At 40.3% G+C, this 22,510-nt stretch overlaps 1 protein-coding gene across 1 annotated transcript; it reads right to left on the minus strand.

Moving 5' to 3' along the window:
• Positions 1 to 1,055: 1,055 nt before the first annotated feature.
• On the minus strand, positions 1,056 to 20,333 carry ENO4 (enolase 4). Its single transcript, XM_066190855.1, is given in 15 exon segments — positions 1,056 to 2,005; positions 2,007 to 2,109; positions 4,329 to 4,446; positions 4,990 to 5,057; positions 5,987 to 6,182; positions 8,595 to 8,720; positions 9,987 to 10,154; positions 11,986 to 12,033; positions 12,855 to 12,920; positions 14,343 to 14,474; positions 14,680 to 14,849; positions 16,471 to 16,637; positions 17,508 to 17,698; positions 18,889 to 19,017; positions 20,205 to 20,333. Coding segments are annotated over 15 exon segments (1,875 nt in total). The 3' UTR covers positions 1,056 to 1,941.
• Positions 20,334 to 22,510: the final 2,177 nt, after the last annotated feature.

Below are 22,510 nucleotides of genomic sequence, written 5' to 3' on the forward strand. Positions count from 1 at the left end.
TTAAACCCTGTAAGCGATTACACCCTCATCAGCTTCAGTATGGGGGGTGTTACTAATTATTAATAAAAATGTGTTTAGACACATTGCTCTAAAAATGTTTTGATATCCCAAGATCTTGTTGGTCCCCTGCCTGCTGTCCCCACCCAGGGAGGAAATGAAAAGCACAAGCACAACCCCTCTGTCTGACATTGTCAGGGGACAGGGACTGAAATGCAGAGGCAGTGCAGCATCTCACTGTGGTACCAAGACTTTTGGCAGTGATAGCCAGAGTCAGGGCTTGTGGGCTGGGACTGGTGCTCTCATTTGGGTTGAAAGCTTTGCAGGGGAGGAGTTGCTCCTGGGTTTTGTTTCAATGTTACACAGCAGCTTTTGGACATGCTGCAGCTGGAGTCTGTTTTTACTGCTGCACAAAAATAACTTGCCTTAGGCTCCAGTGGGTATGGGCTGCCTTTGGGATTCGTTCCAGGACTGCAAGTTACTGGGAATCATCAGCATTCTGAGAACTCCCAGCTGAAAGCTCACAGTGCTAACAAATGAGCCCTTGCTTTGAACCTGGCACACACTGCTGGCATTAATTTCTTTAGTAGGTGACACTTCAGGTGTCTGTATTTGATAACACAAATCCCAGTTTCCCTCAGCCCTTATTTCCTATGATGATGGTGAGATAGGAACATCATTGATTTGCTCCACTGCCAATTCACATTCCATTGTAGTCTCTTTAAATTCAACACAGTATCTTACTCTTTTGTAATGAAAAAATGGAATCAGGGATTTGCCTAAAGATTGGTGTAACTGAAATTGGGTGGGCACGTACTTGAATGCACTTGGATTCTTTTTTATTTAATTATTTGAAACAGTGATAGTATTGAAGGATGAATGTTCTGAGTTTGTTGGTTTGGCTCTGCATGCAACTGTCTGGTGCTTTTCCTAAAAATAAAACGATAGTAATGAGTGTGGTGGTTTCACATCTATTTTGGTGGTTTTTGCATGTTTGCTACGAAAATCTTGGACTTGATCTAATTAATGAATTACATACGGTTCATAAACTTGCGGAAATTTGTCTCTCATTGATATTTTCATTTCTTGGGGGCAGTTGGTTCTGGTTGTTAATTTTTCACTTAGTTGTCTGTTACACTGAACTTAAAATGCAAAATTTCATATATGTATTTTTTCCTCAAATTATTGCTGCTGTATTATATGTTCAGATTTTCAAATTATACAAAACGCGGAAGTTTTTCAAGAAGCATTTCTTTTACTTAAACTGTTTTGTTACCTCGAACATAAATTATTTCTTTAACTTTTCATTGTTGCTTATTAAAAAGACTCCTGACAAGTTTCCCAGACCTTGTTGAATTGACTTGTTACTCACTGCTGCCGAATGGAGCAGGTTTCCTGCTGATGCCTGTTACAGCTCTGTGCCCAACATTTGGGGTTTGCACTGATGCACTTGCCTTGAGGGCTACAACTGGAGCAAAACCTCCTTTGCAGGCTGGATCTCAGAGCAGCATTGAGGGGATGTGGGGGGGTGGAGCAGCATAACAGTCAAGGCCTTTCTTTTTTTGTAAAGTGTGGTGTTCTGTTTGTGTTTGGGTTGTTTTTTTTTTTTACTGTTTGTCAACAGCTTGCTCTTTGTATGGAGGGAGATTCTGATTTTCTCAAACATTTAGTTTTGGACTTAACACAGCAGTATTTGTTCTGTCAATTTGTAAATACAGCACAGAATTTTGTGGTATTTTCAGACTATAGTCACTGCTCTATCAATTTGGTTTCAGCTGAAGCCAATGGTCCCTGGGAAAAGGACAGCCAGTATTTGAAATCTCTTAGAGATATTTGGTTGAACTGCTTGAAAATAAATGGATTTAGGAATAGTTAATATATGAGTTTCCTAGTAAAGTGGGGGTTTTTTTCTTAGAAATTCATCCCAAAGTTAATGTTGGCAGCCTAGGTTAGTGTACTGTTCTCTGGGAACTGAGCAGGCAGGCTTTGAAGCTGCAGGGCTGACTGAGAGCTGAGGAGGCAACTAATCCTGCTCTGGGGCAGGAAGCACATCAGGAAGTTGTTCTGGCTGTGATTCTTCAGCAAAATCAACAAATTCAAGTTTTGCTTCACCTGAAATAGAAGAAAAAACCAGCAGCTCATGTTTGCTGTAATGGAGTTTGTTGTAATGTTCTCTGGTGCACACACATGTTTTGAAAATGCCACATGGTGCTTACAAGACTTGAAACACCTCTAAAAGTCTGGTCCTTCCTTAGTAGAGAAGGAACACTTTGAGCACAGGATCAGGACATGGTGCACAGCAGCCTGAGCTGGGATATTTATTGCATTCCTTTCTTCACTGATCATCTCACCCTGCTGCCTTATTTTTTACCCCTTGCACTGATGCTCTTGCCAGAGCTCCAACAGCTGACTGCTTTATCCCTGCCTCATAAAAGCCCTGTCCCAGTGTCCATCCCATAGCTAGCAGTTCACTTATCACAAAGGCTCAATAATATGTAGTCGATAATCTATCTAAATGCAATTTTAAAAACTTTGTACGTGTCTCAATTTTAAAATTAATGCGAAAGTTACTCAAAATTGAGATGATCACATCTCTTTTATTTTCTTTAATTCTGATATCTAACCGCATGACACTTAGCTGCAGTGTCAAAGGGCACCCACGTTGAAAACATTCACGGTGAATTAACTGACAATAGCTGGAGCCTTGACTGCTGCTTTAAGCCCCTTGACAGGGATGTGTGAATCAAAACCTGAATTTCAGTTTCTTCCGACAAGTTTCTCCCAGTTCTGCGACTCCTTCTCGCCGCTGCCCTCGGCACCAGCTCCCTGCAGTGCCGCACACGCGATGGCTGTCACTGCCAGGCGAGGGGAGGCTGCTGTCCCCAGGAGCTGTGGTGGCACAGCATCGCCACCGGGGCCGCTCGGCATTACCCCAGGAGAGGGGCAGGCGATGGGAGAGGAGAGCCCGGGTTCCCTGAGGCCGCTGCAGCCCTCACACCCACCCCGGGGGCTGCTGACGGCCCGCTGTCACCCCGCAGCCGTGAGCCGCGCGGTGCCCCCGGCTCGGCTCTCCCGGGCATTCCCGGCTCCAGCCCGGCCAAATGAGGAGCTTGGTATGCAGCTCAGACCTGCTCTCACTACTGCCCTGCTGTTGATTTAGGGACTGGATCCTATTTCTGCCAAATGATTAACGGTGTCGGGGACTGTTGCTGTTTCATTTCATCAGATATAGGTCTAAATATTTGTCAGACTCGAGAGCCTTTGTTTAGACTATACTATTTGAGGAGGGAATATATTAATACTGCTGAGGCAGTTAAAATTCATAGTTCTATCATTATCTGTCTTATTTTTGAAAAGTGCCTTCTGTGAAACTACTTTATTAGCAAAAAAATAATTTCTATGTTTCTGGTTTTTATGAGTGGGGGGGAGATTTCAAAAAGCTCAAAATATTTTCAATAAAAAAATTCAACTAAAAACTTTGTTCTATAGTGTGCATGTCGAGTGCTGCTACCCTATGGGTAGAATATTGAAAATTATTACAAACAAGAGGGTAAAATGACTTAATTCTGCTTCGTGTTTCCTTTTCTTGGGCATAATACAATTCCTGCAAACCCCTTCCTTCCTTTCTTTCTCTCCTTGTCTCTCTGCCTCCCCTTCAGACTGCATGTCTTTATTCTGGCTTGATTGATACCTGAGCAAGTGAGACGTGGCTCTAATGAACTGTTAAGCATTTAACAGTGCCTTGGTACAGTGTAAAAAGAAGATGCAGATCCTGAAACAGGCGGGCAGATGCATACAAGTGGCTAAGGCTGAATGTGCATCGTCAACTTGGGGTTTTCTTGGGTTTTATTTAAGGCTTACCCACGCAATTATAGCTTTCCAAACACATTTTGCTGGAAATGTAACATACAAAAGGGGGTTGTGAAATGAAGTTTTGTTAGCAATATATGTTTCAGGCCTCAAGGGAGGTGGGGTATTTGGCCTAAAATTCCATTTTGGCAGCTTTTCCACACATTATATGCATGGTTTTTTTGTTTTGTTCCTTTTGCACCGTGGGCTTCAAGACTACAACCAATTAATTCTGGGGGGAAAAAAGCTTAATGTAGGCTACTCCTCAAGAAGGGGTCCATTTTAACATTCAGTAAACAGATAATCCATTAGGAAAACAATATACATTGTGGCAAGTGCTATCCTAGGTTTTTTTTGTCAGCCCTTATTTATAGCCTTTTGATTCCGCTTCCCTCCTGGGGTGCAGTTTCAATCATTCTCCCTCCAATCTTTGTGCCCGTATTCATGGCAGGCTGAAAACAAAGTAAGAAAGAAGCTCGTACGCAGCGCTCCATTCGCGGCCAGTTCCTCCTCTATAGCCAGCAGCCGGTTGTATTTGGCCACCCTTTCTCCGCGGCACAGACCTCCCAACTTGAGGAACCTGGCACCCAGGCCCACAGCCTGCAACGACAGCGGTAAAACTCCTCACTCGAGCAAGTGAAGTCATCCCCGATAATTAAACACTGTATCCTAAGTCTAATTCAACACCCTCATCTCTCCGCAGAGAAAAACGGAGAAATAAAACCTCTTCAGTGAAAGGTTTGCCGGATGCAAACAGTAATTTTCGCTGGCATCTGAAAGGAAATTTTATTTGCAAAAGATTAAATATAGGAGTGTTAAGAATATTTGCTTAAAATGTTGTTACTACGCAGGAATGTTTTAAGTAACTCACAGTTTTTTATGAACTAATGCAAGCAAATGGATCATACACACTTTCAAATATACTCCCTGCCTTGGCAAATTTCCTGTGTGCTCTCTTTAAATTCAAAAGAATAACCACTCTCTGTGGGGGGAAAAAAAAAGCCACCCTAACCCTCTAGAAAAACCCATTTTGTAAAATGTTGTTTCTTTCTCAAGCACAAAAAGGCTTTCTCCTTAAAAAATAGTACAACGTTAAAAGCAGTATTTTTGCAATTCTGCAATTGAACAGCTTTCAATACTTACCAGATCCACGAGGCTCTCATCTGAAGATTCTCCATCTGGACTTCCTAATATGGTAATATGTCTTTGACCTATATATAACGGGAGGGAACACTTTCATTAGAGTATATTTTTTATATTTGACACAGAAATTGTTTGGACTTCTCATTCTTTTTTTATCCTTGGGCTATCCAAGCTTAAATACAAACAGGAGTAAACCCCACCTGATAAAAATGTAAACGGTGTTAGTTTGCTAGAGTAGTATTCTGTTTTATTTTCAGATGGAAAAGGGAATATCTAACATCCTGTCCTGGTCTCTGCCTCTCACTGATCTGCCTGATCAGGCTGTGCTATTTATTTTAAATGTGTTCCTCACTGTATTAATGATTTTTCTTCTCTTCAAAAAAGAATTTGCCATCCTGACTGAATGAAATCTTTTAGCTGCTATTTACTCGCTTCGATACAGCGATTCTGGGTGTTTTGAAGGAACAAGAAAAAAAATTAAGCTATATTAAATTTGTCCATCTATTCCTTGGGTGTAAAAATGAATAAAGAAAATGTGATACAAAGAGAAATCTTACATAAGAAGCTGCACAGGTTCTTAATACCTACCACAAAGGCTCAATAATACATAGCCGATAATCTATCTAAATGCAATCTTAAACAGTTTGTACGTGTCTGAATTTTTTAACTATTAATGCTAAGATTATTCAAAATTGCGATGAATTGATCACATCTCTTTTTTTTTTTTTTAATTCTGATATCTAACTGCATGACACTTAGCTGCAGTGTCAAAGGGCACCCACGTTCAGAACATTCACGGTGTATTAACTGACAATAGCTGAAGCCTTGACTGCTGTTCTAAGCCCCTTGACAGGGATTTGTGAATCAAAACTTGAATTTCAGTTTCTTCTGACAAGTGCTTTCTAAATTAGAAGTGTCAATAATTAAATAAAAGCATGTACTATTTACGGGTGTGGCTTGTAAGGTTTGGTTTCAGCCTTTCCCCCCCTATACTCACCATCCAGAATTCCAGTAAGTTCTATGAGGTCTGACACCTTGGTTTGGTTAATGTATTTTAGGACAACACCACTGCACGTTACTATGTTTATGTTTTGGTCAGTTTTGAGTTTGGAAATTTGCATGGCAGCATCTTCAGCAATCAGGTAGCATTTGGAACCAAGGGCACAACAGATGCTACTCCACTGTTCTCTGTCCTGCATAAACAAATTGAGCAAATAACTGAAGTTTAAAAAATTAAACTGAATGAAAACTCTAACTGAGGAGGTAAAAATAAAATATTAATTTAGGTTTAATCCTAATTATGCCCTTCATATAAACATATTACATTTCATACTGTATTTTAAATGTCTGCCTAAGAAAAACATACCACTTGGATTTTCCTTGGGTTTTAAGATTTTGCTAGAAAACATAAATTTTAATCTGAAATTAATCAACACTATTTGCACAAAATACAGTTAAAACATTTAAATTAAGTGTAGGGGTCTGTTATTTTGATTCCCTCCTGAAATTTATTTCACTTTGGTGGAGCGTAAAATAATTTTCTATTGGTTTATTCAAAGGACTAATTTTTGTGTTAATATTTCAAGTGTCATAGTTGTTTGAACATAAAATAATGAACAGGAGACATAGACTCAATGGCAGGACCCATAGGGAACAGGAGAATACAATGCTCTCTTTTCTAGCAAAGCTCCACTTTTCAGGGTCTTTGTTTCTTTATTTTAATGCATTGTCCACATGGTACATGGTCCGGGCTAAATAAAGGACAAGGATATGTAAAGAATTTGAAAGAAGAAATTGACGAATTAATTTGCTTGCTTTGTGTCCACAGAATGCAAAGTTCTCACATTAAAAACGTCTCTACATCTTAATTCTGCCAGTGGTTATTCTTAGTCTACTTGCAATCAACATCAGGGGCCATTCCTGTATGGATTTCAAGCCTGTGCATAAGAGAAAATGAAGTTTTTGAACAAATGTTTAAATTTAAGCACCAAAGTGGTCTGCTGTCTGGCAAAGAATTATTGAATTGGTATCAGAACTAATCTTCAAGGATCTAATTATCAGGGGCAAAGATATGGCATGGGTAAATCTCGGAGATTTGGGAGGAGGAGGAGGAGAAGGAAGAGGAGGAGAAGGAAGAGGAGGAGGAGGAGGAGGAGGAGGAGAAGAAGGAAGAGGAGGAGGGGGATTTCCCTTAACTCTATACTCAGTTCCCAACTGCACTTCACTGTCTGATGTAATTCTCCTGCTGATTCTCATCTTGCAAATTTTTTCCTTCCTAAGAATACTCAAGGAAGTTTGCAGCCCTGGCAGGAGTGGGGAAAAACCTGGTGTTTTGGAATATGGTCATTCAGAGAGTCAGACTGAAACAACACAGGGAAGCAAGGCTAACCAGAGTGAGGTAATACTGAACACAGTTATTCAAAAAACGAACTTTTAAAGTTCCAGTTAAGGACAAAATCAGATGGATTTTGCAGTTCATCAGGAGTGGGGAAAAACCTGGTGTTTTGGAATATGGTCATTCAGAGAGTCAGACTGAAACAACACAGGGAAGCAAGGCTAACCAGAGTGAGGTAATACTGAACACAGTTATTCAAAAAACGAACTTTTAAAGTTCCAGTTAAGGACAAAATCAGATGGATTTTGCAGTTCATCAGGTTTAGAATTATTGATTCAGGCACTGGGCAGATTCACAGAGCCAACAACATTTTGCTTCTCCCTTCAATCACAGTCTTTGTGTTTTGTTCATGAAAATGAACTCCCTGTATTTTTTTTTTTTTTTGAGGAAGATAAAGTGAAATCTGACACCAAGAGCAAATTTTTATGAAGTTGCGCAACTGCAGCATCTCGGCCTACAATTGTGGGTTCTGCAGCAATTAAGTTTTTATTCTTTTCTTTAACACATGGAAATTTAACCTTATGTATAAATACAATCTCTTTTATCCATCTATAGCTTGATACCATACTTAATATTATTGTGCTTTATTGTTGTAGTTGATTGGCCACACTAATTAACTCCTCTAACTTTGATCACAGAGGTAAATACAGGCTGTCCTACTCCCGCTTGAAAAACTCTGCCCAGCAATGCTGCCAGTGACAGGACTTTGGTTGTAAACATCCATCACAAAGAACTTCAGTAATAATATATTCTGGTGGCTTTTTGGCTGAATATACATCAGTGTTCAAAATTTTGCTTTTCCAGCCTAATATAATATTGCATTACACATCAATCCTTGTAATACACTTGAATTTTACAATTTCACCTTATAATTTGAATAGAGTACATAAAGAGGAAAATATAATCAAAATAAAGTCTTTCAGCAAGTAGAATCAGACAAAAAAGCAAATTCTTGTAATTCTTGAAGGTATGTGTACAGATTAGGATTTTCCATCAGAAATTATCTCAAAAGTACTGAAAATTTTGAATATTGCCAATAAAATATATTCAAAGAAACTGTTAGATGCATTTTCTAGTGATATTTTTGTGCTTAAAGACTTGAAAATCAGCAGCTTTGTACTTTACATGTTTTGTAAAAATGAGTAAAGGTCAGTGATGTGCCACTGAACAGCACCATCAGTTTTTAAAGGACTGCTCTGCAGTATCTTACCTCTTTTCTTAAGGGATCTATTAATGCAATAATAAAAGGAAATTTATTAATCATTTCCACATACATGGCAACCATTTCATCAGGACTTTTGAATGTTCCAGTGAGTATTTCATATTTTTCATTACCCTAGAAAATAAAGTAAAAAGCATAAAAGATAAGGAAAGTAAGACCCTGAAAAGCAGTGTAGACATCTCTGTTAAGGCAGTGGGCTGTGTGTGCTTCAATCAGGAGGCATTTCACTCATCTGCTTCACTCTGTGTCTGAGTTGTTAACACGTTGTTACAGAAAACTCTGCTTAAAAGGACACCGTGGGCTCCAGTGGGCTCATGCCAAAGTCTCTGAACAATGCCACTGCCAAAGGAAGGGAGATCTATTGCAGCATTTTCCAGGCAACGCTGCCAGTTTGACACAATTATAGCATAAAGTTAGCAATATCTCATATTTTTATTGATTCTGGTATGAAAAAAATCTCATATTTCTCTTCCAAAAAAAAAAAGGGTGATTTTTTCCCCCCTCATTTTCATAAAGAAAATATCGCTGGGGCAAAGAGTGCTCAAAACCAAGATACTATTCAAACCCTAAGTGCTCAAAACCAAGATACTGCCTTTCCCTGCATCTTTCCCCTTTCAAAAAGAAAAAAAAAAGCAAAAAAAGAGAGAAAAAGAAATGAAAAAAGACATATTAAAACCAGTCTCATCATTCTGGGAAGCACAAATGGCAGCCTGGGAGGAATTTTAAGGGCACACTGTGAAAGTGTGCCAGGATATCCACTGCTTCAGTGGCTTTTACAGTTCAATCACAGAAAGTTACAGAATTACTGGTAATTCAGTGGTTAAGATTTTGTACATTCTGATATAGGACACAGATATCACAGCCAGGAGAGCAACTGCTTTCACAAAAGATGTTGGTAATGGAAGCTTTGGCACTACAGAACACCCAAACACACAAAAGCTCATGAGGTACTAAATGGAATTGGAAGTTTCTTTTTCTGCTTAGAGAAAAACCTGACTGATCTTGGAATAAGGGGCAAGAACTGTAAGACTCTGTCAGGACATAAATAGATTTTGTCAAATAAGAACTGAAATTAAAAAGTTAATGTTGATGCATGAGATGGGCACTACTGTGTATATAAACATAGCTTAGTAAAAATACATGCAAATGTTAGGATAGTTTGAAGAAAACAAGAGATGTAGCTTAATATAATGGAAAAACAAGCAGATTCAGCCAGAATCTATAAACGCAGAGATCCTTCTTTCTGTTTGCTTGATTGCTACCTTAAAAAAATGGAGTTAGGAGCTTGTAGGTGAGTTTGAACATAATAGTAAATAATGTTAACAAACAGCTACATTTATTTTAAAACCCAAGAAAATCGGAATTGAAAAAATAACTTACATAATCCATTAATTCATGAGCAGCACAATTTAATGCTAAGTACATGTCTGTTCCTAGCTCCAGACCTATATTGTTGCAAGCTATTTGCATTAGGAGTAGCAGTTGTTCTAGACTATCATATCCTGTTGTCAGGCAGCCTAAGTGTGATATTCCTTTTAAGGTTGGTGCCTGAAAGGAAAACAAAAATAATCACTTTATTTACACACATATATATTATACATATTTATGGATTGGGTTTGTTTTTGTTTTTTTTTTTCTCATTTCAGTCTGCATTTAGTCATCAAATTATAAATTTGTTCTCAGGAATCTCCTTGGCAGCTTTAAGGACAATTCTCAAGGAAAGAGGGAATATCAAATGCTAATGAGTAGAGAGCAGTAGTCCTTGGAAATCTGCCTAGTCATGCAGATCTCAGTCTTGTATGGCTAGCACTGGTTAAAAAATTATTTTAAAGGCACTCTTTACAACCATAATGCCATAATTGCTCTGGTGCTGTTGGCCAACCCTTTGCCACAAAAACATATCCTCCACTTTTAAATAGCTTTTGCTCATTAATCCTCAACTACAACATTGATATTGACTCCGGGGAGTGTTCAAGAAACCTCAAGAATCTCCCAAGACTTCTGGAAGGAACAAATTTCCTAGAGGGGAAATACCTCCAGGCCAGTTGCTTCAAGGGACAGTGTTGCTGGACATCAGCCACGAGCAGAGTTGTATAGAGCAAATATTTCACCTATTTCCTTCTGTTGTCAGTTTTTCTGTAGGATTTCCATACACTGATTTTTAACTGTAAAGTCTGGGAATTTTGGATTATAAAGATGCAGCAATAGACAGCAAAAAAATGCTGCAGTTCTTCCTGCACTTCAGACAGAGGTTAAATCTGCAGTCTCAGGTGGTTTTCAAGATGTCCATAAGCTGTGGCTTGTTACAGTCTATTAAAAGCATTGTATATCTGTATAAAAACATTTTTCTCTGTCTAGTTTTTATTTCCTTAATCCAAATAACTTCTTTTTCACCGCCTACTTTGTAATTTCTCCTTTTTTTCCCCTCACAAAAAAGTTCAAACTAACATGGTGCTTTTATCAGTTTTAAATTCAGTTTCACTACTATCTCCTTTAGTTTTCTCCTACTGAAATAAATGGATTTTTTTTTTTCAGAGAATCCAATGCATTGTTTCCTTGTCTATCTTTTACAGAAATATTCCACCTTATGGTTGCAGTACATATTGTGGTACTAATATGGAAAATACCCACCAGGTAAACATTGGCCAGCATCTTAATGATGATGATTTTTTTGTTGTTTAAGCAACAATAAAATAGGAAATCTTTTGTTCATTTTTTGTTTTTTATACTTCACAACAATAACAATTCTCACCTCATAATACTTAAATCATCTCAGAATGAAGAGCAAAACCTGCATGGCATTTCCATCCCACTATTTGGAAAACTCATTGACAAACTACTGCTTTTGAAGGGATAAAAAAGATCATTTGAGCCACATAAAACAATGTCCTGTGCAATATTGTGAGTGCTGCCCTTTAGCTACTGGTTTGTATCTGCCATTATCTATAACCTCAGGCTGGACCTGGGCACTGAATGCAGCAGGATAAAGAGGGGAGTTAAGCTCCCAGGGTTAGGAAAGAGCACAGTCCACAAGTCTTATGGGTAACCGTTTTATGGTCTCCGTGATCAAAAGTTCTCTGCTGGTGCTACAGGCCTGCAAAATGCCCATTTGGATAAATTGCCAGGATTTCTATATGAGAAAAATTACCAGATCTCAGGAATTTTCCCCTATTTCCCATACTGTCCTCCAGGAAGGGAAGACACAGGCAGAAGGATCTAAATTATGATGTAAAATATAAGCATTTGGAAGATTTAAGCCTTGCCTTGACCTTTCCAAAATGGCAATGTAGATTAATGCTTCCTTTCTTAGGAACATTTTAAGTTCCCTGCTGCTGTTAATACCTTGTTGAAGGCTTAGAGTTAAAATCTCTTTTCTTACCAGACCTTTTTGTGCTTTTCCTTTCTTACTGTCTGTTTGTGGACCAGGCTGTTGGAATGAAAGGAGATAGAAATCAATTCCATGGAAAAATACAAAGATGAGACAAGAAAAGATGAGAGAAGAGAAGAGAAGAGAAGAGAAGAGAAGAGAAGAGAAGAGAAGAGAAGAGAAGAGAAGAGAAGAGAAGAGAAGAGAAGAGAAGAGAAGAGAAGAGAAGAGAAGAGAAGAGAAGAGAAGAGAAGAGAAGAGAAGAGAAGATTGACTGAATTTTGGTCAAAAGAGATTATAAATATTTCAGTTAGGATATAGCTTTATTTAATAGTTTAATAGCTTTATTTTGTGGTGGTTACTAATTTAAAATATTTATTTCTATGTGGACATCTGTCCAACCATCATTTGTTTTTGAAGACATTCTGACCCAGCCCATCAAAAATAGGGGGGATCTCAGAAATGTGAATCTAGACTCTGTACTTGGAGAAACACAACAACATTGCTTTCCAAAAAGCACATGCACACACTGAGACTGATTTATTGCTACAGTAATTGTACCTGGAATATAATATGTTGTGTGTGAGAGGTGTAGTAAGGTCAGAATATATATTGTATATGCCCTTTGATACCTTTCAATTCCCAGTATGTTTCTTCAGGCAAACAGAAAGCCTCATGCTTAGAACGTTTTGTTCTGAATTTTCTAATTTAGTATCACCAAATGGCCAATGTTTTATTCCTCTGTCAGAGAAACACATCCTCTGTTCTGTGTCACGAGCCTGGAACAGGCTAAGTGATCCATGGGGATGTTTAAAAGGACAATGACAGTGAAAAGATCAGATGAAGTACATCTCACTGTAAGAACACAATTTTTATTGTACCATTTTGCCTGGAGACTCCAACAGCCTTGTCACTTCTTTCTGAATATCCAGAACTCTTTCTATGCCCTGAAATTGAACACCAGTAATCTTTAAAAGAAAGTTACATGAATTCATTTTAGCAGCTTAAATCAGAAGAGAGACAACACTTATTCTAAATGCAAATTTTAATATAAAGTCTTCAAAAAAGTCCAAACCATTACAGACTCCTTAACACAATCTCTCCATCCACAAAATGCAGTCAAGTGTCCAATGACAGAGGGTTAGTAGCAGTGGAATGAGCAGGAATATTTGATTATGGGATGTCAAGGAAAGCAGTCTCGTCACCAAAAGTAGCCCTTCAGAAATCCAACAAGAAAAAAATATCTGGGACTGCATTTATATATGAGAAGTGGGAAGGTGACAATCCCTGTTCCCAATTGTGACTCTGCCTAAGACTTCTTCCTAAACTCTGACAGGACAAAGTGCATTTACCTTCAGAATACTTCCAAGAAGTAGGAAAAAACCCCCAAAAACTGTCTTTATTTTAAACATCGGGGAACTCCAATTAAATAAATTCATTGCTTTTAATGAATTCATTGCCTTTATTGCAAGGCTCTTTTTCCTTTTCAGCTGAGCTAGTAAATGTTGAGTGCAAACTTGGTAAAGGACATTTCAGATGCTCTCAAACTGTGCCAGTAAAGGAGTACTGAAGGGGGCAGAAGTCAGTCACAGCTGGCAACAACACAGGACAAAGAGCTTCGTGCTCTGCACTGCAGCAAACACCTTCCTCCTCTCCCGTGGGCCCTGGGAGGCATCCTGGCTTTGAATGGGGCAGAATTAGTGACCTTGTTAACAGCTCGGAGGGACAATCCAGAAAAGTTAAAGGAAAAGCAAAAAGAAAGAGAATCGAGCTCAGCTATTTGTTCAGGTCACCAGCACACAAAGTAGAAATCACAGCCCTAATGGAGGCATCTTGTGCAGATACATTCTTAAATGCAACACATGGCTAAACAAAAAGAGAGAGGGCTGATCCCATCTGTCTCACCCATCCTTCTTGCTCTTTGTATTCCCTTCTAGTGTCACAATTTCATTTTAAAGCAACTTATTCCCAAATATATTATGCTTTCCTGTGAATTTGTTATGGGTTTTGTTGTTTCGTATGCTATATCAAACAATTGGTAATATTTATAATTTACTACTGCAAAATTTATTATTGTGTAACACAATTCCTTGACATCTTCTTCAATGCACTGATTTTTTCCTCTATAGAAAAAATCCATTCTTAACTTAAATCTTCATGGTTCTTCTTTTAAATCATCTTTTTACTTAATTTAATGTTATTAGTGTTAGAATTATGCCTAACATCTGTTAAAACTTTGGCCTTGTAAGCTAACAAAAAATGAACAATATAGTTTGTTAGGACTGTATTGAAAACACTTATATACATATGTACATATTTGGTTAGTATGATGTCTATAGAAGACATTTATTAAAAAAAGGAAACAGTACCTGTTTGAATGACAATTCAGCTGGTGGTATAAGCATAACTTCCTTGACTAATTTCAGTTTTGTAGGTGAATTTTTTTCACAGTTCAACAGAGTGACCATTGGGAGTGGTAGAGTCATTTCTTTAGGTGACTCCTGTAATTGGGAGTGCCAGTAAAATGTAAAAATCAGAGTAAGTTCTGATATAGTTTAGTTATGTTACAGAGTTCAAAAACTACAAACACAGGCAATGGTGTTAAGAGCGTACACTATGAGACAAATTTTATAATACTGTCACAGCTGGCTGCAGTAATTATGATAAGTGGGACAAAATAAAGGGAATTACAAAAGCCACGAGTACCTGACTGTGTTTTAGCAGTGCAGTATGTAGGTACAGTGGGACGTGGAGAATGCTGGCCCCAGCCTTTGCTATGGCAAGTGATGTTCCCCCAATGGCCAGGCTGCCACACAGCACTGGCTCAGCAGGTTGTGCAGGTGGGATGGGTTTCACTTCCACCAACACCTTCTTTCCTACAACACACAGAGCTGCAGCTAAATATTTTCTTGGTTCTAAATATATGCTTGTGGATTGGAGTTATGTGCATAAATACAATATTGTCTTTTCAGTGTGTACTCAATGTACTAAACCCCAATAATTTGTATTTTAAAAACTTAATTCTGTCAGCTGTTTTATATGGAATGACCTTACAATTAAGCAGAGTATTTGTCCTCATTCTGCTTTCAAATGCATTTCAAGTCTGTTTGAGATCTTTCAGCCACTGAAATATGTATTTTTATTTATCTGTGTTTGAATTCAATAACATTTTATCATTTTTCAGGTTCCTTTGAAAAGCATGTTTTCAGTCTTCTTTATTGTGCTCCTTTAATGCTCAGATTTTGCATTAAAAAATGGAAGATTACATAATAACCAGATTGGGAGTACAAATACTTGATTTTTTCTAATAATGACTGTGGAAAAAAAATCAGGCCTATTACAACTGGAATTCCCAAAGAGAAACAGGTATTTTAAATATTACACATTAAATTTCAATAAGAATTTATTTCCCTTTCAGATACAATAGCTGTCCAAAATGGTTTAAACCAAGCAGTTCCCACTACCATGTATATTGCCTGTAGTGATTACAGGAACACTTCCAGGGAGCGCCTGCTGAAGCTGCAATAAAACATCTGATTCCCAAGAACCATTGCATTGGGGATTGTTTGGAATTGGCTCCAAATAGTCAGGCACTGAGACTAACAATAATATGACAGTCAATGTCACAATTAGTGAAAACACATGACAGATGGATCAGCAGAAGCTTGACGGAAGTATCAAATACACCACAGTGATATCTGGATGGACCTGACCACTGCAGAAGTTAAATTTCAGGTCAAATGTGACTTTACTGTGCACACATCCAACATATGAAGTGCGAGGGTTTTTACTCACACTATATGATAGTTGCAACTAAACAAATAATAATTTGCCAAAATTTTCTGCCCTTCCAACAAATGACAAGAACCCTTTTTTGTCTGAGTTTAATGTACAGATGAAAATAACACATGGTGGCTTCTTCCTTTGGGTTGTTTGGTCTTGGCCATGTATTCTTACCTTGTTTTTCTAGTCTCACACCATTTTTTCCTTTTTCCTCTAGTAGTATGTTTGCTTACTTCCATTTACTCTACACTACCTTTCACTCCTATCTCGCCCTCTTCTTTCTCTTTTGCTTTTCTCTATATTTCCTCCTTTTCTCAGTCTTAGAAGGAAACTTTCCATCCTCTTTCAATTGTTCTCAGCTTCTATCTTAATTCTATTTCCTTTTTACCACTCAGTTCTGTGATTTCCTTTTCTTTCCTTATCATTTTCATTTTTATTCTTCATTTGCATCCTCCTCCATTCTTATTCCTCACTGAAGAATAATAACCTCCTGTCTAAACCAACTGTAAAACAAAGGCAGAAACTCTGTTCAACCAATACATGTGAATGATGAGGAAACTGTATTTTCCCCTCCCTCATCTTGCTGCAGAAACTGCTGTGATCAAAAAGGTCAGGAGAGAGTAACCAAACCCTTTGAAGATGAGACAGGGTGTCTTTTAGGACCTTTATCAATATCTATATTGCAGAAAATAATAAAATTAAATAAACTAAAACCTTTTCCTCCCTTTTTTGGCTTAGATGTTGGGGCTGAAGGGTGCACAACAGGGGCAGGAGCGCCTTTTGCCGCTTCTTCTTCCTCTTTTTTTTCTTCTCCCTCTTGTCCTCCTTCTTCTTGCTTTTCAATTTCCTTTTTTTCTTCTACCTTGTTTGCAAAGTATTCACTGAGGGAAGAGGCATAAAAATGACTGGGTCAAAATATTGTTAGACATGTAACAAGTGGACAGACGAGATGCAGGCTAAAGAACATGCTAGGTGGTAGATTAAGTGCTTGTACTTGACCTTCTGCCACAGATAACCTGTGTGAAGCCAGAGAAGTCTATAAATTTATCATATTGGGTTTTTTTGGTAGTCATCTGCAGCACTGATTGAACAAAAAAGACCACAAGCAAGCCTTGCAAACCTTAGCACATGCTTTGTGAATCACTCTGGTTTGAAAGTCAGCTCTGAGCAGACAGCCTGAGCATGAACGATTTATTTCCTCTGCATGGGTAGTAACAGATCCTGTCAGGACTCCATGACATCCATCAGCCTGGCTTAGGTTAAGGCAGTAGGTGAGTTGTACACTGGTTATTGTGGGCTGCAAACTCAGAGGTGGCTGAATTTCAATTAGATGCATGAAGTGAAATCTTCTCCCATGGGTCACAGAAAGTCAATTCAGCAAAGTGAGTATGTGAGATACATAAAGTAGTGTAAACAATGCATTAAAATCCTATTTAGACTCACTTTCCAACTGAGTCCTTATTCCCTTTATCAAGGTTTTACCAAATCCAGTCCATGCGGAAGGCAATTAGGTCTGTTTGCTACAGCCTGTGCTCAGTGTTGCAGCTCAAACCAGCATGCTTTTTTATATCATAATTATACAAAGCAGAAAATAATGTAGTGAAACTGGCCAGAGACAGACATTAGATCCCAAAGACATTTTCAAAAAAGTAGAAAACGTCGCATATTCTACATCTTCCATTACAATATAAATTAATGGTGAATATTTCAGATATTCAAATGCAATAATTTTCATAATTTGCAAGACCTACCCAAGCATCTTATCAGCTTGCCACTGGTCAGTGGGCTTCAAGTCCCTTAACATTGCGCTCAGTGATTCATTCACCCATTCCACAGCAGTATGAACAGAGACACTTCTTTCTTTCTCATCAGCTTCAATTGTTTCAGGTAAAGCATTTTCAGGTATTTGAGAATGAGTAGCCATTACACTGGAACAAATCCTCTGAAAACAAACAAACAAACAAAAACCAAACCAAAACCAAAACCAAAACAATGTTAAAAGTTTAAAACACTAATTTCTAACTTGGTAATGTCTTTTGAAAGACTAGGTAGTATGTCCTTACTAACTCTACAAGTATGTATCTCCAAATCTATTTGCTCCACTTGTCTTTTCTCATCCAGCACCTTCTTTTAAGCCTCTTAAACTTTGGTAATTGGAGACGTTATTCAAGTTTTTTGACCTAAAATTATGACTACACAGGCAAATCCCCTCTGACAGATCTGCCTTATACCTATATTATGCTATCAGAATAGAATGGAGTTATTTTAAGGACCATAGAGTCCTTAGGACACCTTTTATTGCAGCTGTTGGTAGCCTGTTGTACCATGATTCATCAGCATTCATGTTTAATGCCATCCCTCATGATCAGTTACTTTTGTCTTAGATAATTCAAACCTTTCTGTACTGATGAAGAACAAATGATATTAAGAAAATTCACTTAAGGAAGACAATCTACAAATTTCCCACCTTTGCCTGCACTAACAGCATTAACGTTACATCCTGTGAATATCTATGATGTTATATGTAATTCAAGAATTAAGCAAACCAGAGTTTTACTGAGGGTAAGTAGAAATAATTACTCCACAATAAGAGCTGTGGAGATGTAATTTGAATATTTCACGTTGGGGAAGAGATGAGCCATCAGTTCTGCATTGTAGGTGCTAAATGACTTTCCTGTCACCCACATCAACCAATTAGCTCAGTGTGAAAGAAGTGCCCCTACCTGTACTGTACTTTTCTGAAAGTGTCACACAAAGAGAAACATAAAGGTCTGAAAATTAAAGAAACAGGTGAAATGAAAGTGAACACATAAGGTTAGTATGGGCTGTAAGAAAAAACCTACATGATCATTAAGACAGAAAAAAAAATTAATATGCAAAGCTATGCTATCAGATCTCACTCACAAAATATTGCCTAATTCCTAGAAAATAAAGTTTTCAGAGCTGCTGCCACTGTCCAACTTTTCACAACACCTTTTTATTCCAAGTTACAATGCTCAACTGTTGAGGCACAGGGATTTATATCTTGTCATAAAGATGAAAAATAAAATATTCCTTGGGATGCGAAAAGAATAGTATCTCCCCAGATATAGTCCTAGTAAAATAAATAAAACAAGAAGAAGCAGCTCATACCTTCTCACAGTTTTTAACTGTACAGTATATTTCCACTTCTAATGTTGGCTGACCAACTCCATCAAAAATTTTTCTTCCAACTAATTTGCATATTACTGGAGCTTTTGAAAATTTAGAAAGGTAGTTAGCCTTAAATGAAAGAGAAAGAACTGAATCAAAAGTCAATTTCCAGGCAACGAGGCTTTTATTCCATGAAAAATCTTACAATTAAATCCACCACTGAAAAAATCTATTACAGGCCTCTTCCAACTCAGAATATTTGATCATTCTATGATTTATACATTCCAGCAAGCTTTGAGCCCTGTGAGAAAGGTGGAAACCATGACTTCTGGTAGGCAGAGTCCTCATTCTTTTTTCAATGTGGTCTTCAATGGGCCTGATGAACTATCATAATTCAATACATTCCGGTCTCTGTTCATAGTTAATAAACACTAATGTTGGTTTAGAAAAAGGATTACGTTTTAACCTGAGGTTCCTACATCCTTCCTTACTAGTTTCATTATTTAATCTGGTATTGGAGAGTCACCAAACCACATCTTACCAAATGGGAAAACTACGAAACACTCAGGGCTACAAAGAGGAACATACCAACTACCAACCAAAGCAAGGAAAGGTTTTACCAGTTCCAGTCCCTTCCACTGATGATGGCAAAACACTTGGAGATGGGAAACAGTGTAAGACGTAATGAAATGTTTCAATTCCACAACCACTCTCCCATCAAAGACCATACTAGAAATCATTATTGTTTTTTCGAGAACTGCTTACTATTCTAGTATTGGCAATCCCACTATCACCACTAACTGAGGTTTCATTATGACTACTGTCAACAATATTTTGCCAAGTGCGAACAGATAAAATTGGTCTGATTCCTGACCCCTTCCAGTGGGGCCCATTTGCCTTTCACGAGCAGCTGCAGTGTGAACAGCACGCAGTCTCCTGTCGCTGCTGGCCCGGGAGTCATCACTGCTGAGCAGCACTTTTGCTAGGGACAAACAGCAGTCCATCTGTGGACTACACTGTTTTTGTGTCCAGACAAGCAACCAGCAGAGGACAAGAAGCCCGGCTGCTCTGCGGACACGTACTTGGCGCAGCATCCAGGTGCCACTGGCCACAAACACAAAACTACCGCAATCCTTGCCCGGGCCAGGGGGCAAACCACTGAATTGTCACCACAGAGACGCATCTCCTCGCTGCAGCCCTCGCTGAGGGCAAGGGCCGGGAGGGGGCACGGCCATGGCGGGCACCCACACGGCCCCTCCGCGGGGCCTGGAGAGCCCGCTCCGGCCCCGCCCGGCTGCTTTCCCACCCCGCGCTACCAGCTCCCCGTAGAGATCCTCAGGGCACAGCGGGAACAGGGCGTTCAGCGCCTCCTCCATCCGCTCCGGCACCCGGTGCCCTCGGTAATACTCGGCCGCCTCCCGCCGCAGCCGCGCCGCCGCCTCCATCGCGGGGCCGCTGCCGGGCAACGCGGCCGGGGAGCGCCCGCCCCTTCCTCCGCTCCCCGCCTGCCCCAGCGCGGCGCTGCGGCACCTCGGGGCGCTCTGCCGGGCCTCCACGGTCCCGGGCCTCCACGGTCCCGGGGCTCTGCTCCCTCAGAGCCGCTCGGGAACACCCCGGGTTGCGAGCGGAGGTGGCCCGGGTTGGTTCGGGTTGGTTCGGGTTGGTTCGGGTTGGTTCCTCGGTGCCGCGCCGTGCTCGCACTTCCCTCAGAGCCCGGTCATGGCCTCCCAAGTCAGGGCGCCCCGACCGAGCGCTCCTCGGTTTTAGAAGTCTCCGAGCAACAAAAGTCTCTAAGATTATGGTCCTGAAAGAGGGACAGGCTGTGGTTTGGGAAATGTCTGGTGAAGACGACGCTGCAAAACGCCCACAGTAACTCCTACGTTTGAAAGCCGTCCACTTTTCAATGAAAAGAAACATTTCGCGACCTAAATGATCATTTTTAGCCCGCAATTTCCTACAAAAACTTTCACTTTCTTACACTGTTCACTGGTAATTTTGTTGAAGTAACTGAAAATGGAGATACTTAAAAGCTGTTAGCTGCACACTTCCCCAGCTCTAAAATCAATATGTGTGGACCTTTGCTCATTGTGTGCTCGCTTCTCCAGGTGGGGTGATAATGAAGAAAAACCCCTAAGGAATAATTTTCTTTTCCTTTCACATCCTTTAGAAATACTACGGTACCTCTCCAGAGATTTGAACCTTCTTTTTCAAAAGCCATTTCCTCTGAAAAACTTTCTGAACTGACACTACCTGTTCCTTGAGGAGAGTAGGTAGCAAAATGCCTCCTTAGATTTTCTTACTTCAGGAGGAGTTGATGTGGTGGGTGGCTGCTCCTTCGGGCACATAAACGCTTCAGGAGGGGTCTGTGCAGTCAGAGGCCTGGGTGGCAGTGATCAGATAGTGCCAGATATTTGTCACATGTCCAGGCTTGCCCCAGAAAGCCCCAGTATTCCTGGAAGAACAGGCTTCTGGAGGTTAATGGTGCTGGTGTGGTGGTCTCTGAGCGTGATCTGGTTTATACCACCCAGTGCGAGAGCTGTGCTTTCTGATGTGTTCTGATATCGTTTCCTTGTAGCACCTGGTTTCTGCTGGCGACAGCTCCTGCTTAATGCTGACTTCTCCTTGGGACCCTTCCTGGTAGATCCTGGATTCTACTTAGTCCAGCTTCTGCTTAGTTCTGGCTTCCTCTTGGGGCCCTTCCCGATGAGTCTGGGGAGTGCTTTGGGGGTCTTTGATGGATTATGGCACCTCCTCAGCTGCCCCTCACGGGAATGTCCCATGGATGTGGCCTTCCCAGGATGGGGGGTTTGACAGCTTAGCCAGTGTGTGTGAGGGAGGGTGGGTGTTCACTGCCTCTGACCAGCCACAGCCCCAAAACTCTCCTCCTCCCTTCTTGGTTTTGGGGGAGTGTGTGCAAACGTGGCCTCAGCAGATGAGCCTGTGGGCATGGCCTCCCCCAGGCCAAGCCTGGCCCGAGCTTCTTTTCAGGACAGCCACTGGGTTTGGCTTTCTTGTGGATCCATTCTCCTGCCTTAGTCTTGTTTCCTTGTCCCTAGACCAGAGGTAATTGAGCAACAGTGTCGCCTTTATCATATCTCAAGTTCTGTTAGGCAGCTCAAGTCACAGCCCGAAGTTGCAGTCAGGTGGGGGAGGGGTGGGCTTGGGTGGTCTCAGCCTCTTTATATAATTTTGCCATTATGGGCAAAACTCCTTCACAACAGTGTTTAAGTCATTATCAGTAACACTTCAGCCTCTGACTGTGCTGATGTGTCCAGAGCCCCTGTGAGGCTTTGGACGCAGTGCTACATGACACCTTGAGCCCCGCGCTGCAGAGCCCTGGCTTTGGAGGGTGGGCTATGTGGGGCAGGAGGAATTGCCAGATGGACGCAGCCAGGCAGCTGTGGTCAGTGGCTCCATGTCCAGGTGGAGGCCAGGGATGAAGGGTGTCCCTCAGGGCTCTGCCCTTGGCCCTGGGGTTTTTGAATGGCTTTGCCAGTGATGCAGAGAGTGGCTGGAGCTCCCCCTCAGCACGGGGTTTGAGGGGACAGGAAGCTGAGTGCGGCAGGGGCTGAGGAGAAGGACTTGGGGTGCGGAGGGAGGAGAAGCTCAGCATGAGCTGGCA

Source organism: Chamaea fasciata, unplaced genomic scaffold, assembly GCF_029207755.1.
Source record: "Chamaea fasciata isolate MVZ Bird 193981 ecotype frontalis unplaced genomic scaffold, bChaFas1.0.hap1 SCAF_9, whole genome shotgun sequence".
In the NCBI taxonomy this organism is placed as follows: Eukaryota; Metazoa; Chordata; class Aves; order Passeriformes; family Sylviidae; genus Chamaea; species Chamaea fasciata.